This window comes from Physeter macrocephalus, chromosome 6 (genome assembly GCF_002837175.3).
Source record: "Physeter macrocephalus isolate SW-GA chromosome 6, ASM283717v5, whole genome shotgun sequence".
Classification (NCBI taxonomy): Eukaryota; Metazoa; Chordata; class Mammalia; order Artiodactyla; family Physeteridae; genus Physeter; species Physeter macrocephalus.
The window spans coordinates 76,591,828-76,616,076 of record NC_041219.1 but is presented as its reverse complement, the minus strand read 5'-3'; the positions used below and the strand labels follow the sequence as shown (position 1 = coordinate 76,616,076).

Here is a 24,249-nt window from a genome sequence, read left to right as displayed (position 1 = left end):
AAAAAAAAAAAAAAAAAAAAAGTCTATACTTAAAGCTCTACATAAAATTCCTCCTGCTGCCATTTTGGTTCGGTGTGTCAGATGAAGGAACCAGAGGTGACTATAATAGATGAAGAATAATACAATAAAGTAACAATAGTTAAGCTTCCTTACCTTTAATATTGTGATTTTTTTTAAAAAAATGAAGAATTTTACAGAATATTGCCTTACTGACTAAAGTTTTCCTCTTGAGGAAACATTTAAGCATATATTCAGAGAAGCCACAATTGCCTATGTTACCTTAAAAATCTAAATTAAAAAAAAATGTCCTTTTTCACATAGTATAAGATTTTAGGAAACAATATCATTCACAGCTTAAAAAAAAAGCCTTCCACATTTTGGTTAAACATGTACAAGTTTTAAACTTGTAAGCTTCTTATTGGTTTCTTTCAGTGAGGACAATTGTTGACTAACATACCAGTCCCTTCTCCACAGCAGCAGAATATTCAAATGTCCTGCAGGAAGTGGAACTTCCCATAATGGATGAGAGAACATGTAAAACTATGCTCAAGGGTATGAACCTTCCTCCCCTGGGAAGGACCATGTTGTGTGCGGGTTTTCCTGATGGAGAAAAGCTTGCCTGCCAGGTAAAAAGCATAAACCAGTCCAGTTATTCACCCGCTATCACGTGGGTGTTAGTGGATTCTGTCTTTTTTTTCTCCTGAGCTGCTTTTGGGGGGTTACCTCTTCAAGATTCCCTTTTCCTCATCTTTCCATCTGGCTTCTACTGAAAAAGGTTCCTTGAACAGGGCTGAGAGAATTCTTTTCTGTCCCATGTCCATTCTTACCCCTGTACCTCTTTTGGGGGGAGTGAAGAGGAGAGGCAGGGAAGGTGGTTTCAACATTTCCAACCTAATGGAATCAAACAAGATGACCACTTTGACTAACTAATTAGGTCAGCTCTGAATTATTTTTCGTTCCACCTTCTGTTAAACATTGTAATTTTTCTTCAAGCTTTAGTGAAGAATGCAGTGTTTGCACAAAGTTTGACCAAGGATAGCGTAGCTATAGTAACTATGGGGTAAAAGATGTTGTGAATGACAGTGACCTCCCAAGGCCAACATAACAGCTTCACAAAGAAGACCAATCCTGACAAGATAAGAAAGGAAAGGGAGGCCAATTTGTGAAAGACATGCGTTTTAAGATGAAGAAGATAATTTACTTGGAAAGTGGGTTTTTTTGTTTGTTTGTTTTTTTAACTGTAGGAGCAGGGATTCTTTATTCTTTGCCAGCAAGCAGCTTGAAATTGCCATGTGAAGGTCCCTAAAATTTTCTGTTGGAAAAATGTTTAATTTTTCTTCTACGGGGCAACAGAATAAGCACCAGGAAGAGTTTGGGATGAAGGAGATAGAAATTTACGGTTATTCCACTTGCTAAATTGGAACATAGGTAGACTTAAGTTGCTTTGTCCTGTCTCATCCTTTATAAGCAATCATTTTTTGGATAAAGCTCTCCAACAACTCTGTGCCTTTTGAGGGGGTTTAAGCTGATGCAAAATTGGCATGTTTTCAAAGCAACATATCATTATGAAGACTTTTTAAAGAAAGGATCCTGAAGTTGTGGGTCCTTTATCCTCTAGTCTGAGAGCCAATGGATCCTTTATATATAGCCCCTGGGACAAAATTAGGTTCCCAGGCATTCTGTTTTTAAAGCCTTGAGCTATTGCATGACCTTAGGGCCTCTATTCACTGGTGCTGTGGGCTTGGGATGTGACACAGTCTTTCTGAGCAATTCCAGATGACAGGCTATAGTGGAAGCATATATCTGTGAACTCCCCCTCCTCCTCCTATTTATTTTGAAATATATATGATTGTTCCCAAAAGACTGAGAGGAAGCGAGGGATTCAGTGTTAGATTGACAAGATTGCATGAAGTGGGTGGAAGGAGGTTACATCTAAGCGAAAAGACAGTCCTTTGAAACTAATGATGGAGAAACAAAATGATAGACAAAAAATGTTGATGAATCATGACCTTTGGGCTTATATGCCTCTACTTCTTCTCTCTCTGAGATGTGTGCTGATATTTTTGGACCTGATAAAACATTTTTAACTTGTGACTATTTTAAAATGTGCTCTTTCTCTATTGTAAAAGGGGGACTCTGGAGGTCCACTTGTTTGTAGAAGAGATGATGGAAACTGGGTTCTTGCTGGGATAACTTCCTGGGGAGCTGGTTGTGCTAGAGGTTGGAATCGTTTCAGAAATAACCATAGAAGGGCATCCCCTGGCATTTTTTCCAGGCTGTTTGAGTCAATGGATTTCATCACTCAGACCATGACAGGTGGGTGTCATTTCTATGAATTCCTCCTTCCTCATTTCATTGCAACTCAAAAGATGATCATGCTTCTTTCAAGGATAGTTACTCTATGTTGCAGATATAATCGGAAATAAGCTTTAAAATAAAGCAAGACTATGGCTGCTTTTCAGTTCCGAATACAATGTACATAAACTTCTAACTCTGAATTAATTGACACTGATACCCGTCAATTTAATTTGAACATCAACTGGATCTTCACGTTTATGGTCATGTAGATTTTCATGAAACGTGGGCTTTTTTGTACTTATGAGATTGTAAAATAGTTTTGCGTAGAGACTCATTAGAGGATTCTTTCTGCATTTAACCAGTCGACATAATTTTTTCCTAAACTACTTAAGATCATTAAAAATAAATCACCTGGCAAGGGTTTGATCCCTGTTTGGGGAACTAAGATCCCACATGCCCCAAGGCCCCCCCTCCCCAAAAAAAATCACCCTTTCTCTCATTCACCCTTGTTAATTTTTTTTTTTTTTTTTTTTCTCGTGTGGTATGCGGGCCTCGCACTGCTGTGGCCTCTCCCGTTGCGGAGCACAGGCTCCGGACGCGCAGGCTCAGCGGCCATGGCTCACGGGCCCAGCCGCTCCGCGGCATGTGGGATCCTCCCACACCGGGGCGCGAATCCGGTTCCCCTGCATCGGCAGGCAGACGCGCAACCACTGCGCCACCAGGGAAGCCCCACCCTTGTTAATTTTACTTGGCAAGAGTGGAAACATAAGGGAGGCTTTGGAAAGTTATTTTTGTTCTGTGGCACTAAAATCGAGATTCGGAAAATAAATATTGGGCTGCGGATGCCAAACCTGTCCTCAAGGAACTTCCCAACTACTGGGGGAGACAAAGAAGTAAATGGACAGTTGTGAGAAAAGGTGAAGTTCACATAAACCCAGAGAGCTATAAGAACACTGACCGGGGGTCTAGGGGGCTCAGTTCTGAGGGGCCAGAAGCTTTGCAATGAAAAGGAACAGCATTTGCTCTAGAAAATGGCACAAGGGACAGCCTCTGCAGAATCAAGAGGCATAAGGAAGCACAGCTTACAGGAACAAGCGGTTTAGTGTAAGAACCAAATGTGTTAAAGGCCGGGACACTAGCGCCTCCTCAAACAAGAGCCCACTCTCAGCTCACTTTCATTTGGTCTTCAGAGTAAAAGTGTTCTGTTCATTGCCATTACTGCGGGGGGGAAAGTTTTCTCCTGGTAACAATTCTATTCAGTTTTCATCACCTAGAAGAGAAAGTTAAAAAGGTTACCAAGCGCTGAACAAAGGTTAATGGTAACAGTATTTTTAAATGGCAGTGAAATCAGGCAATAACCATCAATTCCACAGTCAAATGAATATCAGAATGTGACAAGTAATTTATTTAAATAACACCTCCTTAATATCATCTTTCTAAGCTTCTCATTCCCTAGTTACCTGTTCTAGCTTCCAACAATTAAAATGTGACACAGGAGTCTGAAATTTCTGAGCGAATGCTGGAGACTTGCCATGTCATTGCTAAAATTTGTGTACTTTTACTTTTAATATCATTATACAAAGGTATTTTATTATAACCCAGGAAATCCTAGTTAGAGATGGGAAAGCACCGTATTAGTTTCATACACTATAATTTGACAGCTTCACTATGACTCATGATTTGAGAAAAGTGGATAATTGTTAAATCTGAAGAACTCAGGTAAAGAATATTATGAGTACTCTTCAGCCATAAAAAAGAATGCAATCTTGCCATTTGTGACAACGTGGATAGGACCTTGAGGGCATTATCCTGAATGAAATAAAGAAAGGCAAACACTGTGTGATCTCACCTATATGTGGAATTAAGAAAAAAAAAAAGCTGATAGATACAGAACACATTGGTGGTTGCCAGAGGTAGTGGGTGGGCATAATGGGTGAAGGAAGTCAAAAGTTATAACTTCCAGTTATAAAATAAGTCCTGGAGATAAAAATGTACAGTATGATGACTGTAGTTAATGATACTATGTTATATAGTTGAAAGTTGTTAAGAGAGTAGATCTTAAAAGTCCTCATCACAAGGAAAAAAATTTTTGTACCTATGTATGGTGATGGATGTTAACTGTACTCACTGTGGTGGTCATTTCACAATACATATAAATAACAAATCATGTCATAAACCTGAAACTAATATAATGTTATATGTCAATTATACCTCAGGAAAAGTGGGAGAAAAAGTATTGTAAAGAATATCAGATGGTTAATTAATAAAATTATTATATATTTTTAAAATTATGATTTAGAAATTTTCCTAACAAAGTCTGCAAATACAAAGTATAGGTAATGGCACCTACAAACAAATGCATTTCCATAAATACGAATGATATAATATAAATTATATAGCTTCAAGCTGAGTCTGTACAATGTGTCTTGAAATGTCCATGGCTGAGCAAAATAATCAGCTTTTCTTCGTATGTTTTGGAAGATTGTAGACCTCAGGGAACAGTATTATTTGGAGAAAATGGGAAGATTCGTTATCCCCATTTGAAAGAGAGCAACTCTTCTCATAATCGGTACGTAACCCTGGTAGGAATGATCCCTGGGTTTTCCCCCCAAATCATGCCATTTTAAGGGGCCATGTTTTGGCAATTTTATCTGGTATCTCAATTACTTTATTTGATTAACATAAAACCCTAAATATTTTATCTGGTATTGGACGACAAATATTTGCTAATTGGTATTTCTGATACCTGTTAGTTTGAATCATCAGCATTAAGACTGGAGCTTACGAGGGGAATTCCCTGGCAGTCCAGTGGTTCGGACTCCAGACTTCCACTGCAGGGGGCCCAGGTTCGATCCCTGGTTTAGAAACTAAGATCCCACAAGCTGCGGGGCACAGCCAAAAAAACCAAAAAAAAATAAACAAACAAAAAAAGACTGGAACTTAACCTGAATTGATGTATTCAAATATCTAACATTAACAGCAGCTGGTAGTGATATTGTTTTGGGAATCTAGTGGTTAATCCTGTCCCACTTATTTCTGTAATAATTGTAATACTTTGTTCAGTGTTGCCTAGAAGAGGGAAAATAGTTCATGATCTATAAGCTTCAGTATCTTAAAAATTTTTTTACCTACCTTGTCCTCTATATGGCTAAGAATATCTTTAAGCTTCAAAAATTAATTTTGCAAATATCTCACTTTCTTAAGTGTTCTACATTCATTTTTAAAATCGCATTGAGCATTGAAAGGTATTCAAAGGTAGATGAGAGTTCTATGAGTTTATAATCTGGTAGGAGGAGAGAGCCGGACAAAAATAACTATACTGTAAAACAAGGTGAAATAAGCTTTATAATCCACACTACCAAGGTGTGTTGGTACTATTGACAATGGAGAGAATAATTCCTATTGCAGTGATTTGTGAGGTGTGTGTACTGTGGTTGGGAGGGGTAGAGATGCTTCAGTTAAGGGGATGGTATTGAAACTAGACAGTGAAGTATAGTTATGATTTTATTGCTCATGAAGTCTTTTGTAGCTCTAACATATAAGAGATTTCTACAGATCATGCCAGGCAGAGGGAATTGTGTATAAGAAGTATCAGGAGGTGAAGAATATCAGGACTGGTTGGACAGTGTATCCCAGTGCAGCTGGAGAACAATGTTAATGTAAGTAGGAACTGGGGTAGCAATGGACAATGAAGATAAAGAGGCCTTAGTTGTAGAGGACCTTAAATTCCATGTGAAGAAGCTTAGACTTTATGCCATGGGCAATGGGAAGTCAAAATGGTGGTGAGATTATAATTTACAAAATTAATGTAAAATAAATGTAAATATCCATTACAAGTATAGGACAGAAATGATGTGGCTTAATTGCAGCCCATATTTAAAAGGCTTATTAAGAGTCTAAGTTGACTTTCTGTGAGTCAACCTCGTAATAAAATAATACCAATAAAGCCTTTGCCATCTTTGCTTAAACTTTTAGAAGAATAGCATCCAGAGTCCTGTTCTCTTAGAGTCCTGGGCTGGGGTGTAGGCAGGAGGTCTCTAGATACAATCGTTAGAGAGGAACATTGATAGGCTGGAAATTACCTGAAGGACAATGACCAAGATAAAAAGAAATTCAAAACAGTGCCTTGGGAGATGTGGTGGAGGAAACTAGGAATATATTCATTCCAAAGAAGACTTGACAGGAGGAAGGAACTGTCTTGATTTATCTGAAAGCCTACCATAGAAGCAGAATTGGACTTCTGATTAACTGCTGAGCTGAGAACAAGAGCAGAGGGTAAACGTTAGAAGGAGGTAGATTTCAGTACAATGTAAAGTAGTTTCTAATTTGAGAGATTTCTGAGATTTAATGGCCTGCGCAGGAGATAATGAATTTCCCTTATAAGTGGATATTTGAGCAGAGGATGGATGGCTATGCGTGAGATTCTAGAAAGCATTTATCTATTGGATAAGAGATACACAGATGACAGACAATTTACCCTCAAAGACAGAGAACTTGTGATTCAATTTAGATGAAGTACTGAAGAGATCTCTGCAAGAAAGACTGTCAAGACAGAGGGTGTTCTTAGTAGTATCAAACATTGCAAAAGTCAGAATGAATTCAGATGAAATGCCATTGGATATGGTAATTCAAAAGTTAGGCACTGATTCAGTAGAATTGTAAGGTTAGAAGCTATATTCACAGTGCATTAAGTGATTGTTGAAGACTTGGTATCTCTTCACCAAATAGGAAAAATTAATTGAGGCCCTAAGATGTGTCAGGCACTATTTTAGGTGCTAGTTATACAGCAGAGAATGAAACAGACAAAAATGTTTTCCTTTGTGGGGCAAGTTGTAGGGTGGAAAGTGGGGATAATACAGATAATATTACATACAATAGAAGATGGTAAGTGCTATACAGGAAAATAAAGCAAGAAGGAGGGGTAGAGAGTGCTGGGCTGTGCAATAATTGGGGAAGATGTTCAGGAGGACTGCACCATGAAAATGATATTTGAACAAAGACTTGAATGAAATGAGTGAGGCCATCAAACGATCACCTTGGGAAGGGATATTCCTGGCAGAAAAAAACAAATAGCACTTAGCTAGAGCTAAGTGAGAGAGGGCGAAAGTGGTCATGATTATGAGTTGGCCAAACTTGTAGAGCATAAGAAGGACTTTGGATTTTACTGTAAGATATGGAGCCACTGGAGGACTTTGAGCAGAGGAGGAACATGATCTGACACATTTTAAAGGATCTCTTTGGCTGTTGTGTTGAAAAGAGACCATAGAACAGGCAAGAGCAAAAACTGAAAGACCAGCTCCTGCAGCAATCCCGGTAAGGATGAAGATGGCTTAAGATTGTGTTGAAGGTTTTTGACCTTCAGGAAGGAAGGAGCTGCTATTGTTTGAGATGAGGAAGACAGTTGAGCAGTGAAGACAAGGAGGAAGATGGGACAGTGGCTTTGGGTAATAGGGCACTAGGATTAAGAGCAACGGGGATTTTGCTTTTTGAAGGGTAGGGCTAACTGTTCTTATGGGCAGAAGAGAGAGTAAGAGTGGTTGGTCAAGAGAAATACATATATATGTGAAGGAAGTTTCATGAGAACACAACAAATAAAGATTTAGCTTTGGAAAGAAGGAAGATAATTCCTTTCCTGGGAAAGTAACAGAAAATGTCAAGGTAATCTATGGGAAATTTGAAGGAATTTGCACTAGATGCTGTCTTAGTAATTGTAAGCTTTGAACTGCTTCATGTTTAGAGAATGAAGTTAAGATTAAATAGATAAGATATTAAATAGCTTGTAGGGACTAAAGTAAGAAGTCAACTAAAGAGAGTAAGACTTTCAGCTACATTTCAACTCAATATTAGCATGAATTTGTACCCTATTTCAACACATCGAAAACAGACTGTTTGTTCATTGTTATTTTATGTACCACCGATAAAGAAAACAAAATACCCAAGATTAGGAGATCTCCATATAAAAGTGGGACACCTATACCTTCAGTGTAAGGCTATACAAGGCATAAGCCCACTCATGTGGAAAGTTACATGCCTCAACCTTGGCAATGGATGTAGGGAGGGGTACAAATCTTCCTGAGAATTCGAATCATAAGCTAATATTCATGCAAGTCTGTAGTCTAAAGTTTTCACCACTAGTGTAGTCTAAAACACCTCAAGCAGAAAAATTAAGTAGTATGCAGTCAATAGTACCCCCAGGTGACTGGCCAAAACTATTACAAATCCTCTCTTGAAACACTCTTTCAATCCATTGATTGTAAGACTAACATTGTGAGATCCTTCTAACCGAACTTTAAGACTCCATTGTAAGATCCTTCTGATTTTAGAATGTTCAAATGTGAAAAGACATGTCTTAGAAATGTAATAAGGCATGGAGCCAATTTACCTACTTAGTGACTCCAGCATGCTAAGCAAACTTGAATGATGGAAGAAGGGTCTTTTAAATTCCAAATGGAGTTAATTAGCCAATGGTGAGGGAGAAAGAGATAATGTGAAATTGAAGCAGGGAGTTATAGTCTCTCCAAGCCTGTCTTTATTCTGGTAGGCGGTAGCTAGACTCTCAGAAATGGCAGATTCATGGCATTCAGATGGTCTCCTTCCATGGAAGATATTACATCTTTTAGAGCCTAGAACGGTGCCTGGCATATAATAAATGCTCAATAGATATTTGAATGAATAAATCAATGATTAATTCTGGTACCCCTCTCTCACTCAGCTTGTCTAGACCTCAGAATCCTTTTAATGCAGCAATCACTAACAATAAATCAAGGTTGGCCTGTGACTTGAAATCTGTTTTCCATCTTTGAGTTAGAGATTTTGAATTAGAAAATAATATGATGAAAACAGGAGAAAGCAGTGGCCTTTGAAGTCATAAAGCCTAAACTGTATTTCCCATTATATGTGAGATGTGATGACTCTTTCAATATCAATGCCAGTTTTTCTATTTGGAGAAGGGGGAGTAATTTCTCTCCTGCCTCCCTCAGAAGAGGGTAATGAATCCCAAGAAGGAAGATGGATATGGAGTGCTTTTCCAACTAAAGTGCTTAGAAAAGTGGGCATTGTCATATTTTAGGCAGCTTATTGCTTTTTAAATCAATGTGATTAAAAAGTGATTTTAATAATATTTTAGGGCTTCCCTGGTGGCGCAGCGGTTGCGCGTCCGCCTGCCGATGCAGGGGAACCGGGTTCGCGCCCCGGTCTGGGAGGATCCCACATGCCGCGGAGCGGCTGGGCCCGTGAGCCATGGCCGCTGAGCCTGCGCGTCCGGAGCCTGTGCTCCGCAACGGGAGAGGCCGCAGCAGAGGGAGGCCCGCATACCACAAAAAAAAAAAAAATAATAATAATAATAATATTTTAGGCAGTCTATTTTTACATCTAGTTCAGGATGATGAGCTTGAATAGAAAAAGAGTAAAGCAAGGAATTTCTGGTTAAGGAGAAGATGTTTGGTGAGAATTACAGTGTTTAGTTTTGGAAACTGGGCATAAAAGGGTTGGATAACTCCTACAGTCCTGAGAAGTTATTACTTGGAGGGCGATGGGACAGTTAGCAGGGTCTAAGGTTGTTGACAAAGACTATGGAGTTTAGAAGGAAGCTCATTCTGACATGTTAGGTTCCAGATAAGATTGCTTTGCACTCACTCACAAACATAGAAAACGAACTGTGCTTACCAAAGGAGGGAGAGGGGTGAGGAGGGATAAATTAGGAATTTGTGATTAGCAGATACACACTACTATATATAAAATAGATAAACATCAAGGACCTACTGTATAGCACGGGGAACTATATTCAATATCTTGGAATGAGCTTTAATGGAAAAGAATCTGAAAAAAAATACATATATGTATATAACTGAATTACTTTGCTGTACACCTGAAACATTGTAAATCAACTATACTTCAAAAAAAATAAAAAATAAATAAGTGAACAATGAAAATCATGACAGAGGGTCACTTGTCAATTAAAAAAAAAAAACTGCTTTGCACTCACATAAATGTGAGCCGTAGAAGACCCTGAGGATGTCTGGCCCATTGGGATTTCTTTTCTTGAGTAAATATTATGCATTCATGTAGAAAAATAAAGGTAAATGATTGTGTGTTAAATTATGTAAACTACTTTCAAAATGTTTAAACAAGTTTCTAAAGATATTTGTAAAAGGTCGCAGCTTACCTTACTGGAAGTTGGATAACATCGCAGCTGCAGGGATTATGACTTAGGCTGACCTAGGAGGATGTGGCTGCTTTGGGTTAAAATATGTTGCATGGTCAATCCATAATTCATAATCCATAATTCAACTTCTGGGTGAATATTATGAATTTTCAATTAGACTAATAAATTAGGTGAATCTTAGGTTTCTTAAATTCGTAGATCAAAATTCTTGCATTTTATAACTAAATGAAATTTAAAGGGTGGTTTCTGACCATTCTCTAATTAATACTGCTCCATTTGTTGGAGAAATGCCAGCAATTTGAGCATAAACAAATTATTCTCGCATAAAGAATTTCCTTTCCCTTTTACCTTCTAATATCCTGTAAAATTTTAGTATTGAGTTATGAGCTAAACCTCAGATATTAGATCTTATTTGTCACACTTGACTCTGCCATTTATTATACTTTCTTCACTTTCTCCTCTGCAGCTTATGTATCTGGAAAATAATGGTACCAGTAAATAAAATTTTCCTAATAAAATTTACAAGCTTAGACTTAGAAAATCAAGTTGAATGTGACCATGATTATGTATCTTTACAATCAAGCAGTGGAGTGCTTATTAGTGAGTATGCTACATTTATTTTCATTTGTCATTTTAGAGTATCCAAACAAACAAAGAGGGGCAAAAGGATCTGAAATTAGATTTCTGCACACAGGGAAGTTATTTCATCTTGCAAACTGTGCCCTTCTTGAAGGGGCCAAGAGTGTGTGTGGTAAGAGTTGAAGCAAAGACCAGCATATTTCCTGAGGTTTATCGATTCCTTTCTCAAGTTTAATAGCAGTATTGAACGAAATTGATCTCACAATTGTTAGAAACTTCCTTTCAAGGCCGTGTCAGTTTTTTCCTTCTTACCACAAAAGCGGGTGCATGTTTGCCAAATCCGGTACAGACAGAAAGCATATGGAAGAAAATGTAAACCATTCATAACCTTACCACCTAGAGGTAAATGCTGCTAACATTTTGATGTATATGTATCTATACATATTAACTGTACACACTGAACTCTACATTGTTTTATAATGTTCTTTTTTCTCATGACAATAGATCATTTCATGTCATTTAATTTCTTTTATTGAATACCTCTTATAAGCTATATAAGCATAACTGATATATTTACTTTAATTGAAATATTATGTGTTAAGCGTGATAGAAGGTCTCTGGAGCTGGCATAGACCTCGGTCTCTAGGTCTCCATATGGCCAATGATTAGGACAAACATCTCTTCAGAAGTATTTGACAGAATGCTATAGTCAAGGTATTGTGCTAAGGGTTATAATATTTATTGACTAAATGATTTCATGCTTCAGGCCTTTTTACCCAGTAATCATTCTTTAAACCAATCATTAAACCAGATATCCTACCAAGTACTGGATGTATGCAGCGTAAAAGCAGTCTCTGCTCTACTGAGCTTGCAGTTTGGTGAGATAAATAAAGGTGTACCACAAAGTAGGAAATGGCGTAGAATAGGATATGTGCTGTGGGGTTCAGAAAAACTCTCATTTCCATTGGTTGTCAGGGACTGTCTATGGAGAGCTGGACTTTGAGTTAGACCCTGAAGGATGAGTAGAATTTGGACATGTGAGATTGGGTATGAGGAAGTAAATGGAGTATAAATTATTGAAGCAGAGAGTAGAATGAATTAAAGGGACCACTGTATACTTTGGTGTATTTAGAACAGAGAGTTCATGGAAGGTAGTATCAGAAAAGCACGTGTCTAAGTTTGTTTCCATCATTTTTCAGTAATCTTTTTTCAATTTCTTTTGCTTTTAAGGTAAGGTCCGTGGAAATATATTGCCCGCACCATTGCTGACAGAGACCAATGAGGCCACAGTTACCTTTGTTTCTGATGCAGACAACAGTGGCAGCAGCTTTGAGCTTACCTTTACCGCTACACGGAAGAACTCAGAAGCAGGTAGGTATTAAATCAGGCATGCAGTTCGCTGCTGTCTTTCTGTGATGTGAGGGTGAGGAAGAGGGAATGCCTTTGGCTATTCACCGAGGATTTCCTCAGCACTTCCATAGGTTCGGGATGTGGGAGTGGGGCTGTGCTGGTGGTGGAAAGGATGATTCAGTCTGCCGGCTATATCCTCACCCGTATCCCAGGAATGTAGGGTGTCACTGGTTGATTCATGCGCCAGAGAAACACATTATAAAGGCAAGCAACTAAGGAGGTCTTTACTTCATCAAGAAATTAGCTGTTTGTGTTTAGCAGAACTTGCTTCATCAGGACTGTTAAATTGTCATATGATTAAGATCTTCTATTTGCTTTTTTTTTTTTTTAACTCTAAAAGATGATCTTTGTATGTAGTTTAAAATGTTTTAGGAGTTTAAAAGAGACTAAAACAAAAAGTAAGTCTCCTTCTCATCTAACTCCCATCCTACTTCCTGGAATCAAACACTGATACATTTCTGGAATATACATAGAGAGAGATTCTGAGCATTTACAAACATGTATATATTCATATTGCTTGGCAGTGCTTTCTCTACTTAAAAATATCTCAAGGATCTTTCTAGATAAGCCCAGAGGGCTTCTTTATAACAACTGCATTAAATTATATTGTGTGATGTCCCTTAATTTCTTACACCAGTTCCCTATTAACAGACTTCTAGTGAGTTGCCAGTCTTTGCCCATGCCAGCGATGCTGGTATGTTCCTGTGTCACTGTTTTTGGACAATGTGGATGTATAGAATTACCCGAAGTGGACTCACTGGGTCAAAGGGTTTGTGTCTTTAAATCTGGTAGTAATTGCCCTCCAAAGAGGCTGCAGTTGTTTACCCTTCTACCAACGGAATATGAGGGTATGACTGAGAGCCCTTTACTGTATAGAGGGAAACTTTAAAAGTTTATGTCTTCTCTTTGACCACTTCTCTGGTTATGTTTATAATTTATACAGTTGACATTTGAAGACCTTAGTATTGAATTTAACCAAAACTGTTACTCATGCTGTTGTGATTTATGGTGATCCTGAAGAGGAACATGGGTTGGGTGGTAACATTCTGTCCTTTAAATTTAATCTGAAAAGTATGAGACAAACCAGAGTAGCTGGAGCATTGGCTGGCTTCCTTGGATACCATGAGGTAGAGTGGGGATAGGAATTTCTTATACTGGAAACTCATGATGCCATAAAACTTTAGCTTTAAAATCTATCACTTCAACTGATTTACCGGTAAAGTTTTTAATAGAAACATGCAAAATTTGAAGAATGTTTCAGAATATTTGGAAGGTGAAAAGGAGGTCCCAGGGAAAAAAGAAAATGTTAACACAGTAAATTTTTGGCAGCGATTTAAGGTAAAATTTTAAACTTTTTTTTCTGTATTAATCCCTTCAATTGCTGATATATTCATTTTTATGTCCAAGAAAAGTAACCAAAAAAAGATTATTCAAAGCTATAATTTCTACGTGAGCCCTAAAAGTTAATTTTTGAACTAAATCTTCAAATATACTTCCAGCTTTGACCTACCAATTTACTGCGTATGAAAAATTATCCCTTCTGGCCATGTTGCCACATCCTTAACACCTACTCTGTGTCCCTCGGCTAGTTGTGGGTTGGAGACCAGGAATATAAATAACTTTGGAATGTTTCTTTGGATAGTCAGGGCAGGTGAAGGGAGCCCAATTCCCTAATGCAGCAGATCAGGACCCATATAGAGTGGGGTTTAGGTGAAGCAGATTTCAGATGTGTTACCTATCACATAAAGTGTAGCCATGCTCTGGAAGGAGGAATACCAAGTTTGGGATTTTCTTTAATTCACCTCTTCTCATTGTCTATAAATTAATTAAATAAATTAAGTCAGCTGAGGTTTCTATGCATACTAAAAGTCAGGTATTCTTACCCTATCTATAGAGTTTTTCCTGCGAGATAAAATTATAGTACACTGTTATCTTGAAACTAGTGTTTGATTCCCACATGAAATGGAACCATACAAAGCAAAGTTGGAGAAAACAAAACTTTTTGGAAGAAAATTAATTAGATGATGTTTTACCTCTGTTTTCTGATTTTTAATTTTTTGTAACGATAAAGCAAAGTTCCCTAAAACTTTTACAGCTAAGCTTTGTGAAATCTTGAACCCTACTCGGGTATTCAGTCCTGGTAATATGATGATGATTCATTTTAAAAGTGATGGTGAAAAGAATTTCCAACGCTTCAAGGCTAGATTCAGCTCTTTACCCTCAGGTGAGTATAAACACTTGTATGACTGTGATATTTTGCTTCTGAAAATGGTTATAGGGAAGATAATTTAACCATGTTTACCTAAACTTAGGGTGCTTGAAGCACCTAGGTAGCACAATTAAAATGCAGATCCCTGGGCCCACCCCCAAAGATTTTGATTCTGTAGATGTGGAATGGGGCCCTGGAACCTGTGCTTTAAGAAGTACTTCAGATGATGCCAAGAAACTATGTCCACTAGATGATCAAAAAAGATTCCAAGCACCTTATATGAAAAGTAGATAATTCAGATTTGAGAGTGTAACTCAGAAATGAGATTGGCTGTGTTTTGGGATATTTGAGGGCTTTGAAGGATTAGTATGATTCTAGTCATTCTAGAAAATAAAGTAGCCTTTACTCAGACAAAAGGAATATCATATGCAAAGACCCTAATGTGAAAGAGAATGGATGTTGTACAAAAAACTACAAATACCTCAACATTGTTGGAGTTTTGGAGGGAATGATAAAAAAAAAGGCGAGAATTAGATCATGATGGACACAGGACATTAAATGTTAAGTACCACAGTGACAGCTTATCTAGTTAACATTTATTGATTACTCACCCTGTACGAGGTATGGACTAAGCATTTCACATGTATTATTACATTTATTCCTCAGTACAAACCTAAGAGGTTTGTATACGGTTCCCCTTTTCACAGATGAGGGAACAGAGGCTTAGGAGTTCGATAACTTTCCCAAAGGTGCATAGCTGGCAGGAGGTGGAGCCAGAATTCAAACCTTAGTGGTAATGTAGAAGATGGCATTAGAGGTTAGGGGTGAACTCACTCACAAGGAGAGTAGTGAGGAAATCATGGTAAGAATTTATTCTGACATTGCTTGATCAGTTATATTGTGGGGAAGGAGATATATGAAGAAGAAAAATTCCAGCATGATTTCCAGGATTCTAGCTTGAGTCATTAAATGATACAGAGAAACATAACAAGACCATCTTGACTGTTAAAATCAATTGATTCCATTTGAGATATGTGGGTTTTTATGAGCTTGTGGGAGATTCAGATGGAGGTATCCAGCAGTCCTAGAATTAGTCCTAGATCTAGCAGTCCTAGATCCAGAATTCAGGAAGGAGATTTAGATCGAAGACGAACATTTGGAAGTCATATATATGTAAATGAATAAAAATAGGGCTATGAACAGTACTTTCGTGGAATATCTTTCAGAATGAAGAATAGGATCCTGAAATAAAGACTGAGATTGGGAAAAGATGACCATAGATATATTTTTAAAAAACCAGGAGAGTAATTTCATGGAGCCAAGGAAGGAAGAAATGCTTAAAAGTGTACAACAGGGATATTAAGAGCTATACGACCAAATCACATGTATGGGATCTGGCATTTAACATTTGAAAGACAGTAGTAGTTAGATCAACTTAAGAGCGGTTCTATGATTAACCAGTGTAAGCAAGTAGGGTCAGCTACTATAGGCTACTCTAAATATTTTCAATTAATATTTTTTTCCTCTGCAGACTCTTTAAACAAAATTGGATCAATATCATCTTCCAAAACCAATGCTGTATCTTCTACAAAAGATATACCATATGGTGAGTTGATGACCCTGTGATTCTCATCTGTTTAATTTCCTTCCTTCTTTAACTAGATGTCTCTTTACAGAAGCCTCATCTTGCATTGATATAGCTTCACAGTGAGCAAGAATGAGTCTTATATTTAAGCCCGTGAAATTTCCAGAACCCTGTTTGGGTTTGAGTATAGACTTATAAATAGAGGGAAGAAGAAATAAGCTTTATGACAGGAAAAAAGAGGTACAGAGAGCAATCCTTGTCCTCATTTATTCCTATGCAAACTTAATATTTAAAATATCTTCCTAAATTCTGTGTTTAATATGATTTTGCATTTTAGGGCAAAGGGTGAAAACAAAACTTTTTTGTTTTCATTTTTTTAACACACTTGCAACTTTTAACTTCATTATAATCTTAAGTGTCTGGTTAAATATTATGAACTTTCATTGCTCTGTATGCATGTATTTCATATGTTCTAGTTGATGGGTTTTAATATCAATAGAAAGTTGCACAGGGAGCTATAAACAGGGGAAATTGTCTGCCTCTTATGGGAGAGTCAGAGAAGACTTCATGGAGAAGATAGTACTTGATCTGAGTCACAGCAGTATTCCAGACAAGAGAACAGCATTTGGATGTCTGAGCCCATTTGGTATGTTTGGGGATTGGTAAATGGTTTTATACAACGAGAAAGAGAGATTAAACAAAGATGTGTAATAAAGAACCTTGTATCCTTTGCTAACAAACAGAATTTTCCTACTAGAATGTAAGTTCCATGAGGGCCAGGATTTTTGTCTACAGTATGCTATTCATTGATATGTCACCAATGTCTAGAACAGTGCCTGGCAACACCAAACACTAAATAAATATTTGTTAAATGAATGAATAAATGTAATTTTTTAGGCCAGTACCTAAAAACCTGATTGCTTAGCAGAGTCACCTAGGCAAGCTTTTAAAATCAGATTCTACAGAGATGGGTCTTAGGAATCTATATCTTCGTGAAACTCATCTGGTATTTGGGAATTACTACTGTTGGCTATGGCAGAATCTATATCTTCACGAAACTCATCTGGTATTTGGGAATTACTACTGTTGGCTATGGCAAGCCATTGGGGGAGGAGTGTGTTCTTAACTATTTCAGTTGGATGGGTCATTAGTTTGATCTCCTTTGCTGTAGGTGTCTGTGGCATCCCTCCATTTAGTCCCCAGTGGCTTTCCAGGAGAATTGCAGGAGGGGAAGAAGCCTGCCCCCACTGCTGGCCATGGCAGGTGGGTTTGAGGTTTCTAGGTGATCACCAGTGTGGAGGTGCCATCATCAGCTCTATTTGGATTCTGACTGCAGCCCATTGTGTGCAATCGTGAGTGAGACTGATGATATTTTACTAATGTATTTATGTACCATACCTAGGACATAAATAAAATTGTCTAACTTCTAAAATCATCCAGACTAATTCTAAAGCATGAATCTTCCTTTCAGTGTTTCTGCCCCAGGTCCACCTAGCCTCTATTTAAACAATGTCAATGAGGAAAAAGCAAATCAAATCTTGAAATTGTTCATCCCATTTATAGGGATCTCTGATTATGTTAAGCCCAAGTCTGCTTCTCTGTAGCAGAAACTTATTGATCTAAATTTACTGCAGTTCCAGAAAACAAGAACTCAATCTCTTTCTTTTTTCACATTACAGCCCTTCCTATACTTCAAGAGCCCTCTCACATTGCTCTTAATCCTTAAGCTAAATGCTCATTGTTCTATTATTTGTAGTTCCAGAGGCCTCACTATGCAATGCACCTTACCCTGGATTGGTTTAGTGTTGTTCCTTTTAAAGTATGGTTCACAACAGTGGAGAGCACAGGAGGATAATCCACACCTTGATCACTGAACTTTCAGTGTTTTTAAATTGTAAACTATGCCATGATTTGAAAAACTACATAATATACATATGTGGTCTAAAGAATAGTTAGTAAATGTATATTTGTGTCCCTACTACCTAGCGTAAGCAGGATCTTTACACTTTCCTTTCAAAACCCCTAATGCCCCTCCCAAAGAGGTAAACACTATGCTAGATTTTGTGTTCATAATTCCTTTGCTCTTTTTTTGGTTTTAACATCTATGAATCCCTAAAACCAGTATATCGCCTTGTTTTTCCTGGTTTTGATATTAATGTAAAAGAACTATAGTTTATATTCTTCTGTGATTTGCTTTTATCTTTGTAACATACATAGATTAAATCATGTGGATGTGTGTAACTGTAATTAATTCATTTTCAGTCCAGACTAGTTAAGGCGATCACTTGTGGGTTGGTTCTGGACACTGTATATTTAAATACTCCCGAGGATAAACAACAAGGTCCTACTGTATAGCAGAGAGAACTATATTCAATATCCTATGATAAACCATAATGGAAAAGAATATTTTAAAAAAGAAGGTATATATATATATATATATATATATACATATATATATATATATATACACACAACTGAATCACTTTGCTGTAAAGCAGAAATTTACACAACATTGTAAATCAACTATACTTCAACATAAATAAATAAATAAATACTCTCCAGATGATTCCAATGTACAGCCAAGGTCCAGAACCCTCCCCTGTCCCTGGCTCCATCTTGACCCCTCCCCTGCTTGTCCCCAGTGGACCCACCCACTTCCTTAAACATGCTGTGCTTGTTCCTTTCTGAAGGTCTGTGTAGTTTCTGTTCCCTTTGCCATCCAGGACACCAAGGTGCATTTAGTTGTCCTGTCTCCTTCGCTTCCTCTTGGCTCTGAGTCTCACTGACTTTCCTTGTTTTTGATGACCTGGACAGTATTTAGGAGTACTCATCTAGTATTTTGTAGAATGTACCTCAGTTTGAGTTCGTCTGATGTTTTTCTCATGGTTTTATTGGGATTATGGATTTGGGGGAGGAAGAACACAGAGGTAACATGCTCTTCTTATCACATCATATCAAAGGGTACAAGCTGTCAACATGACTTCTCAATGATGACGTTAACCTCCATCACTGACCCAGGCAGTGTTTGCCAGGTGTCTCCACTGTAAAGTTACATCTTCCCCCCATTCTTACCTACTCTTTGGAAGCAAGTGGCTAAGGGTAGCCCACCCTCAAACAGTTGGCCATTAAGCTCCACCTTCTTGAGCACAGAGTTTTCTACAAAAATTATTTGAAATTCTTCTGTATGGGAGACTTACCTCTTCTCTTCCTTTTGTTTATTAAATCATGTATTTATACCGGTGCGGACTTGAAAATATTTCTTTTTATAAATACTGTATATTTATTTTGTTGCTCAAATTGTTCCAGCTTTGACTACTGTGAGTTCTTTCAGAGTGGCTTCTTGTCTTTTTGATATGCCCCCATCCTTTGTGACACTACAGGATGCTCCAGGTTCATCTTCTATATTCTCCTCTCAGTCCTAGAATCAGCCATTTCTCCCATGAGCCCTGGTTCATTTTATTGGAGAATGGCATGAGAAGTCAAGATCTGGGTGCTGAGCACCCTGCTTGCTACTAGGGCGTTATTGCTTCTAGGCCCTCTTAGCTGAAAGAGCTAGAAAATGTAAGTATGCATACTAACTCACTTATATAAACATATTTATCTATCTGTACCTATATTAAAGTAAACATGAGTTCATGCGAATATTTCCAACTCAATCCAGTACCACATGGTTCATTCTAGCACCTCCTGCCCTTGGAGAAGCCATTTTATAAGAATTCTATCAAAGTGCATTTTTATGTACCATGGAAAAGCCTCAGTTATAGCTGACTAATTAGTGAAAATTAATACATTGGAGAAAACAGCTATTAGTATTGATAGAGGCACAGAAGAAGCTTTGGCAGACTCCCTTGTCAAATAGTTTAGTCTGTTCCTGAATTTATGTCATGGACCATGACTCCTTGCAGCAAGATATAGACCACAGCCAACCATTCTTCACAAGGTGGAATATTCAACTTGATGAGTCAATTGAGATTAATAAACAGAGTCAGCTAAAAATGTTTGTGAACCGTTTAAGTTAACCACAAAAAGAACTTGTGTCCAATATCATTAGTGAACCTTCTTGGTTTCTTTGTAAAATTTTATTAAAATAGTAATAATGTTTGTTTTAAAAAGACAGTTAAATAAAGTTATCAGGTAAAATCTAAACTACATTCTCCATTTCACTAATCCATTCTGCCTCTCTGGAAGTAATCAATATTAAGAATGTTTTAATTATCTGACTTTCCATTAATGTTTATGTGCATTAAATGTATTTTGTAGTATTTTATAATTTTTTGCACAAAACATTGTGCCTTGTATTTATACTGATATGAAAAATGTCTGTGCACCTCATTTTTTCTTTAACTTTTCATAGTTGCCTAACTTACTTGACCAGAAAAATCTTTCTGAAGCTTGAACTATAGAGATCTTTACCCCAGAAGTGTTTGGTATGCTGGTGTAACAGAGGTAGTATGTTCCATTCATGCCTTGCCTTTAGGGAACTCTTCAGCTGATTCCTTCAAGGACCTGCTTCTCCCTGCCTCATCTTCATCAATCTTATAGACATCCAGGGCTCCATCCTCCATAGCAAGGGACTTCTGAGTGTCCAAATCCACTGAGAAGGCAGGTTTGCCATGTGGGATGAGCCAGTTGAGGAAGTGTGCAAAATCTGGGAGCTGAGATAGACATCATTTTTGCTGAAGGTCACCAGGTGCCAGGCTGGCTGGCATTGTTGGGTAGTGCTCCAAAGACAATAAGGACGACTGACAGCAACACTGTATCACCTCCCATATACTACTGTCCCTGGCACTGGTTACCCTTCGTATTAGTTCTCAAACTTTAGCAAACATCAGAATTGCCTGGAGGGTTTCTGACTTAAAGTCTGGTGTGGGGCCGGAGAATCTGTATTTCTAACAAGTTACTGGGTAATGTTGTTCTATCCTTAGGAAAAACCTGGTGTGTTCTTATTTTGTTGACTCCACTCTGGTCTTCATGCTCATGTGGGATTTTTAACTTACTTTAGGGCACTAGACTCACTTTGCAATTGTGCATTGTAATCTTTCTGTCTCAAACCTAAATCAGCGGTTTTTTTCAATTTCAGCCCCTTTCTGTAATTTAGCAGTTACTCTTTCTTCTCCTGTTGCAGTAACTGATACATGTCCCATTGTTGCATTGGGGATAATGCCATAACGATACAAGAAATGAAGCTTGATCATGGGCAAGTGGGAAGAAAGGCTAGAGAAATTCATAAATTGATACCTTCAGCTATTGTCCCATATTGGAGAAATCTCAGGCTTTGTTGCTTTATAAAGTATATATTGTGTTGTCGTATGCTTTTTACAGTGTTCTCTACTAAATAAAAGGATATTTGATAACTGTGCACAGTTTCTTCACTAGAGATTGTGAGCTACATTATCAACTCTACCATGATGTTTATTATTTCTTTGTATTGTGGACACTATTCTCTGTATAAAGAAGTAGAATGAATTTGTCACCAAATTGGATGCCTGGACACATGCCGGGACACCCCTTGTCTCAGCCAGGGAGGTTCTTTTTCCACTCGGATTCACACAGCCAATCATGAAACCAATGCTGAGACTGGGACAGCAGAAGCTTTGTTCCACGGCAGAAGAATGGAGAAGTGGGAATTTAGTTTGAAATTCAACTTCTTAACCCAATTCTGGTGGAGGCACCATATATATAGGAGGGTCGAAGTAAAAGGGAGGGAATTGGAAAGAGCGGGAGGAATATTCATGACTTATCTGAGAACAAGGGTGTGGTTTGGACCTGGAACTGATGCAGCACTCCTTTTCAGTTCTTGTATGGGCTTTTCCAGTGTTGTCATGGCAACCATTAACTGTCATGGCGCTGGTGCGTACTTCATTTAGCTATTGTATTACGATGAGCGTATAATGAGGTCCAAGGTCTAGTGGAAGTCAAATCTTCCGCCATCTTGGGCCTAGCTGGGTCTAACCAGTTCTTGTTTTTCTCTTTGCAGCTTCCTCCTGAGACTTAGATAAGAGCAATTGGTTTCCTTTCAAGGGAAGGGCAGGGGTATGGTTCTAGGACAACAGCTTGGTAACAGCTTTAAGAAATAAGTTAATTCACTACCAAGTAATGATTTAGAGGGTGACTTTGAAAATAAAGTTGATCCTTCCATTAGAGTGCATGACAGATAATAACAATGATAATAATAAATGGCTACCATTATGGAGTCTTTACCATCTGTAGAGTACTTGCCAGGCAGTTTACCTAAGTTAGTTCCCTTAATAAAGGCACATTGAAACACATGAATGAGTCAGACTCATCATGCAAGAAATTGAAATCAGCATAGTTATGACTAGAGAGAAGATGCCTATGTGTATTAAGAAACATCTCCTTTGAATAAAGTGTATTGAAAAATAATTTCAATAAATTTTACTGAAGAAACAGTTTTGAAAAATGAAAAATTAATCTCCGAGCTGAAGTGACAGTGTATTTCTGGCAATTGAGAGACTCTTTACTTGGATATTTTTTCAACTGGAGATCTTTTTTTAAAATTTATTTATTTATTTTTGGCTGCATTGGGTCTTCATTGCTGCACGCAGGCTTTCTCTAGTTGCGGCGAGCAGGGGCTACTTTTCGTTGCAGCACGTGGGCTTCGCATTGCGGTGGCTTCTCTTGTTGTGGAACACAGGCTCTAGGTACATGGGCTTCAGCAGTTGTGGCTCGTGGGCTCTAGAGCGCAGGCTCAGTAGTTGTGGAGCACAGGCTTAGTTGCTCCACGGCATGTGGGATCTTCCTGGACCAGGGCTGAAACCCATGTCCCCTGCATTGGCAGGTGGATTCTTAACCACTGTGCCACCAGGGAAGCCCTGGAGATCTTGATGTGGCAAATTAATGGATGTACATTTAAATTTTTTTTTTTTTTTTTTTTTTTTGTGGTATGCAGGCCTCCCTCTGCTGTGACCTCTCCCGTTGCGGAGCACAGGCTCCGGACACGCAGGCCCAGCGGCCATGGCTCACGGGCCCAGCCGCTCCGCGGCACGTGGGATCCTCCCAGACCGGGGCGCGAACCCGGTTCCCCTGCATCGGCAGGTGGACGCGCAACCACTGCGCCACCAGGGAAGCCCCACATTTAAATTTTTAAACATGTTTTTGAAGTATATCAAATGTGTGAAAATCTTTAGTACAGTTAGAGGAATTTACACAGGGCAAACACCCATGTAACCAGCACCCAGATCAAGAAACAAAATAGGGGCCCCCCTCGAGCCTCAATAATCACCCCTCTAAGAGGAATCAGTGCCCTGATCTCTAACACTATACGTGAATTTTACCTATTTTTGAATTGACGAATTCTTTTTTAACCTGAGTTTCATCAATTCTGGTTCCTGTAATATAGTGTTTGGATACTTCTAACAGTAAAACATGGACCAGAATCTACCTCATTATGAATGTAATTTTTTTCATGCATTCCTAATGTCACTATGAAATTAAAATAAGCTCTAACTTTTCTTTTTTCCTTCTTAACTTAAAAATGGTCTTTGGTGATATTTGATAAGGGCTCCAAAGATGTTTCATGGCCAAAAGAAGGGGGCAAGATACACAATTAGGAACTTGTCCTCAGGTAGGTCAGGAGGCAGAGTGTAGCATTGCTGGTTACACAGAGGTGCCGGACAGGGTAGTGGGTGGTCCCTGACTGAACTGAACAGTGCATGTTGGTAGGGCCAGATGGGGTTAGACCAAATGGTGAAAAATGTGTTTTCATGTCAAACTTTTGTTGTTCTTCTCTCTCCAGGAAAAATAATCCACTCTTGTGGACCATTGTTGCTGGAGACCATGACAGAACCTTCAAGGAGCCAACTGAGCAGGTGAGAAATGTTTTTAATGGTTATTCTGCCTAAATTGTCACATGCCAGGGAATACATTTAGCTAAAACATGTAGTTATCAATCCCCTAATGCCCTCGTATATTTATCATTTATACCAACATTTAAAGATACCATTTGAGATCACATTTAATCTGAAAATTAGGTGAGGGGAGTCA

General features: G+C 38.2%; 1 protein-coding gene across 1 annotated transcript in view; it reads left to right on the top strand.

Moving 5' to 3' along the window:
• Positions 1–24,249, top strand: part of OVCH1 (ovochymase 1) — a 73,119-nt gene that overhangs the window by 4,653 nt on the left and 44,217 nt on the right. The window contains 12 exon segments of the mRNA XM_024129007.1: positions 475–626; positions 2,130–2,316; positions 4,780–4,867; positions 10,929–11,062; positions 12,272–12,412; positions 12,523–12,578; positions 12,581–12,655; positions 13,395–13,438; positions 13,440–13,486; positions 14,547–14,675; positions 17,417–17,597; positions 24,002–24,074. Coding sequence (XP_023984775.1) covers positions 475–626; positions 2,130–2,316; positions 4,780–4,867; positions 10,929–11,062; positions 12,272–12,412; positions 12,523–12,578; positions 12,581–12,655; positions 13,395–13,438; positions 13,440–13,486; positions 14,547–14,675; positions 17,417–17,597; positions 24,002–24,074 — 1,307 coding nt within the window.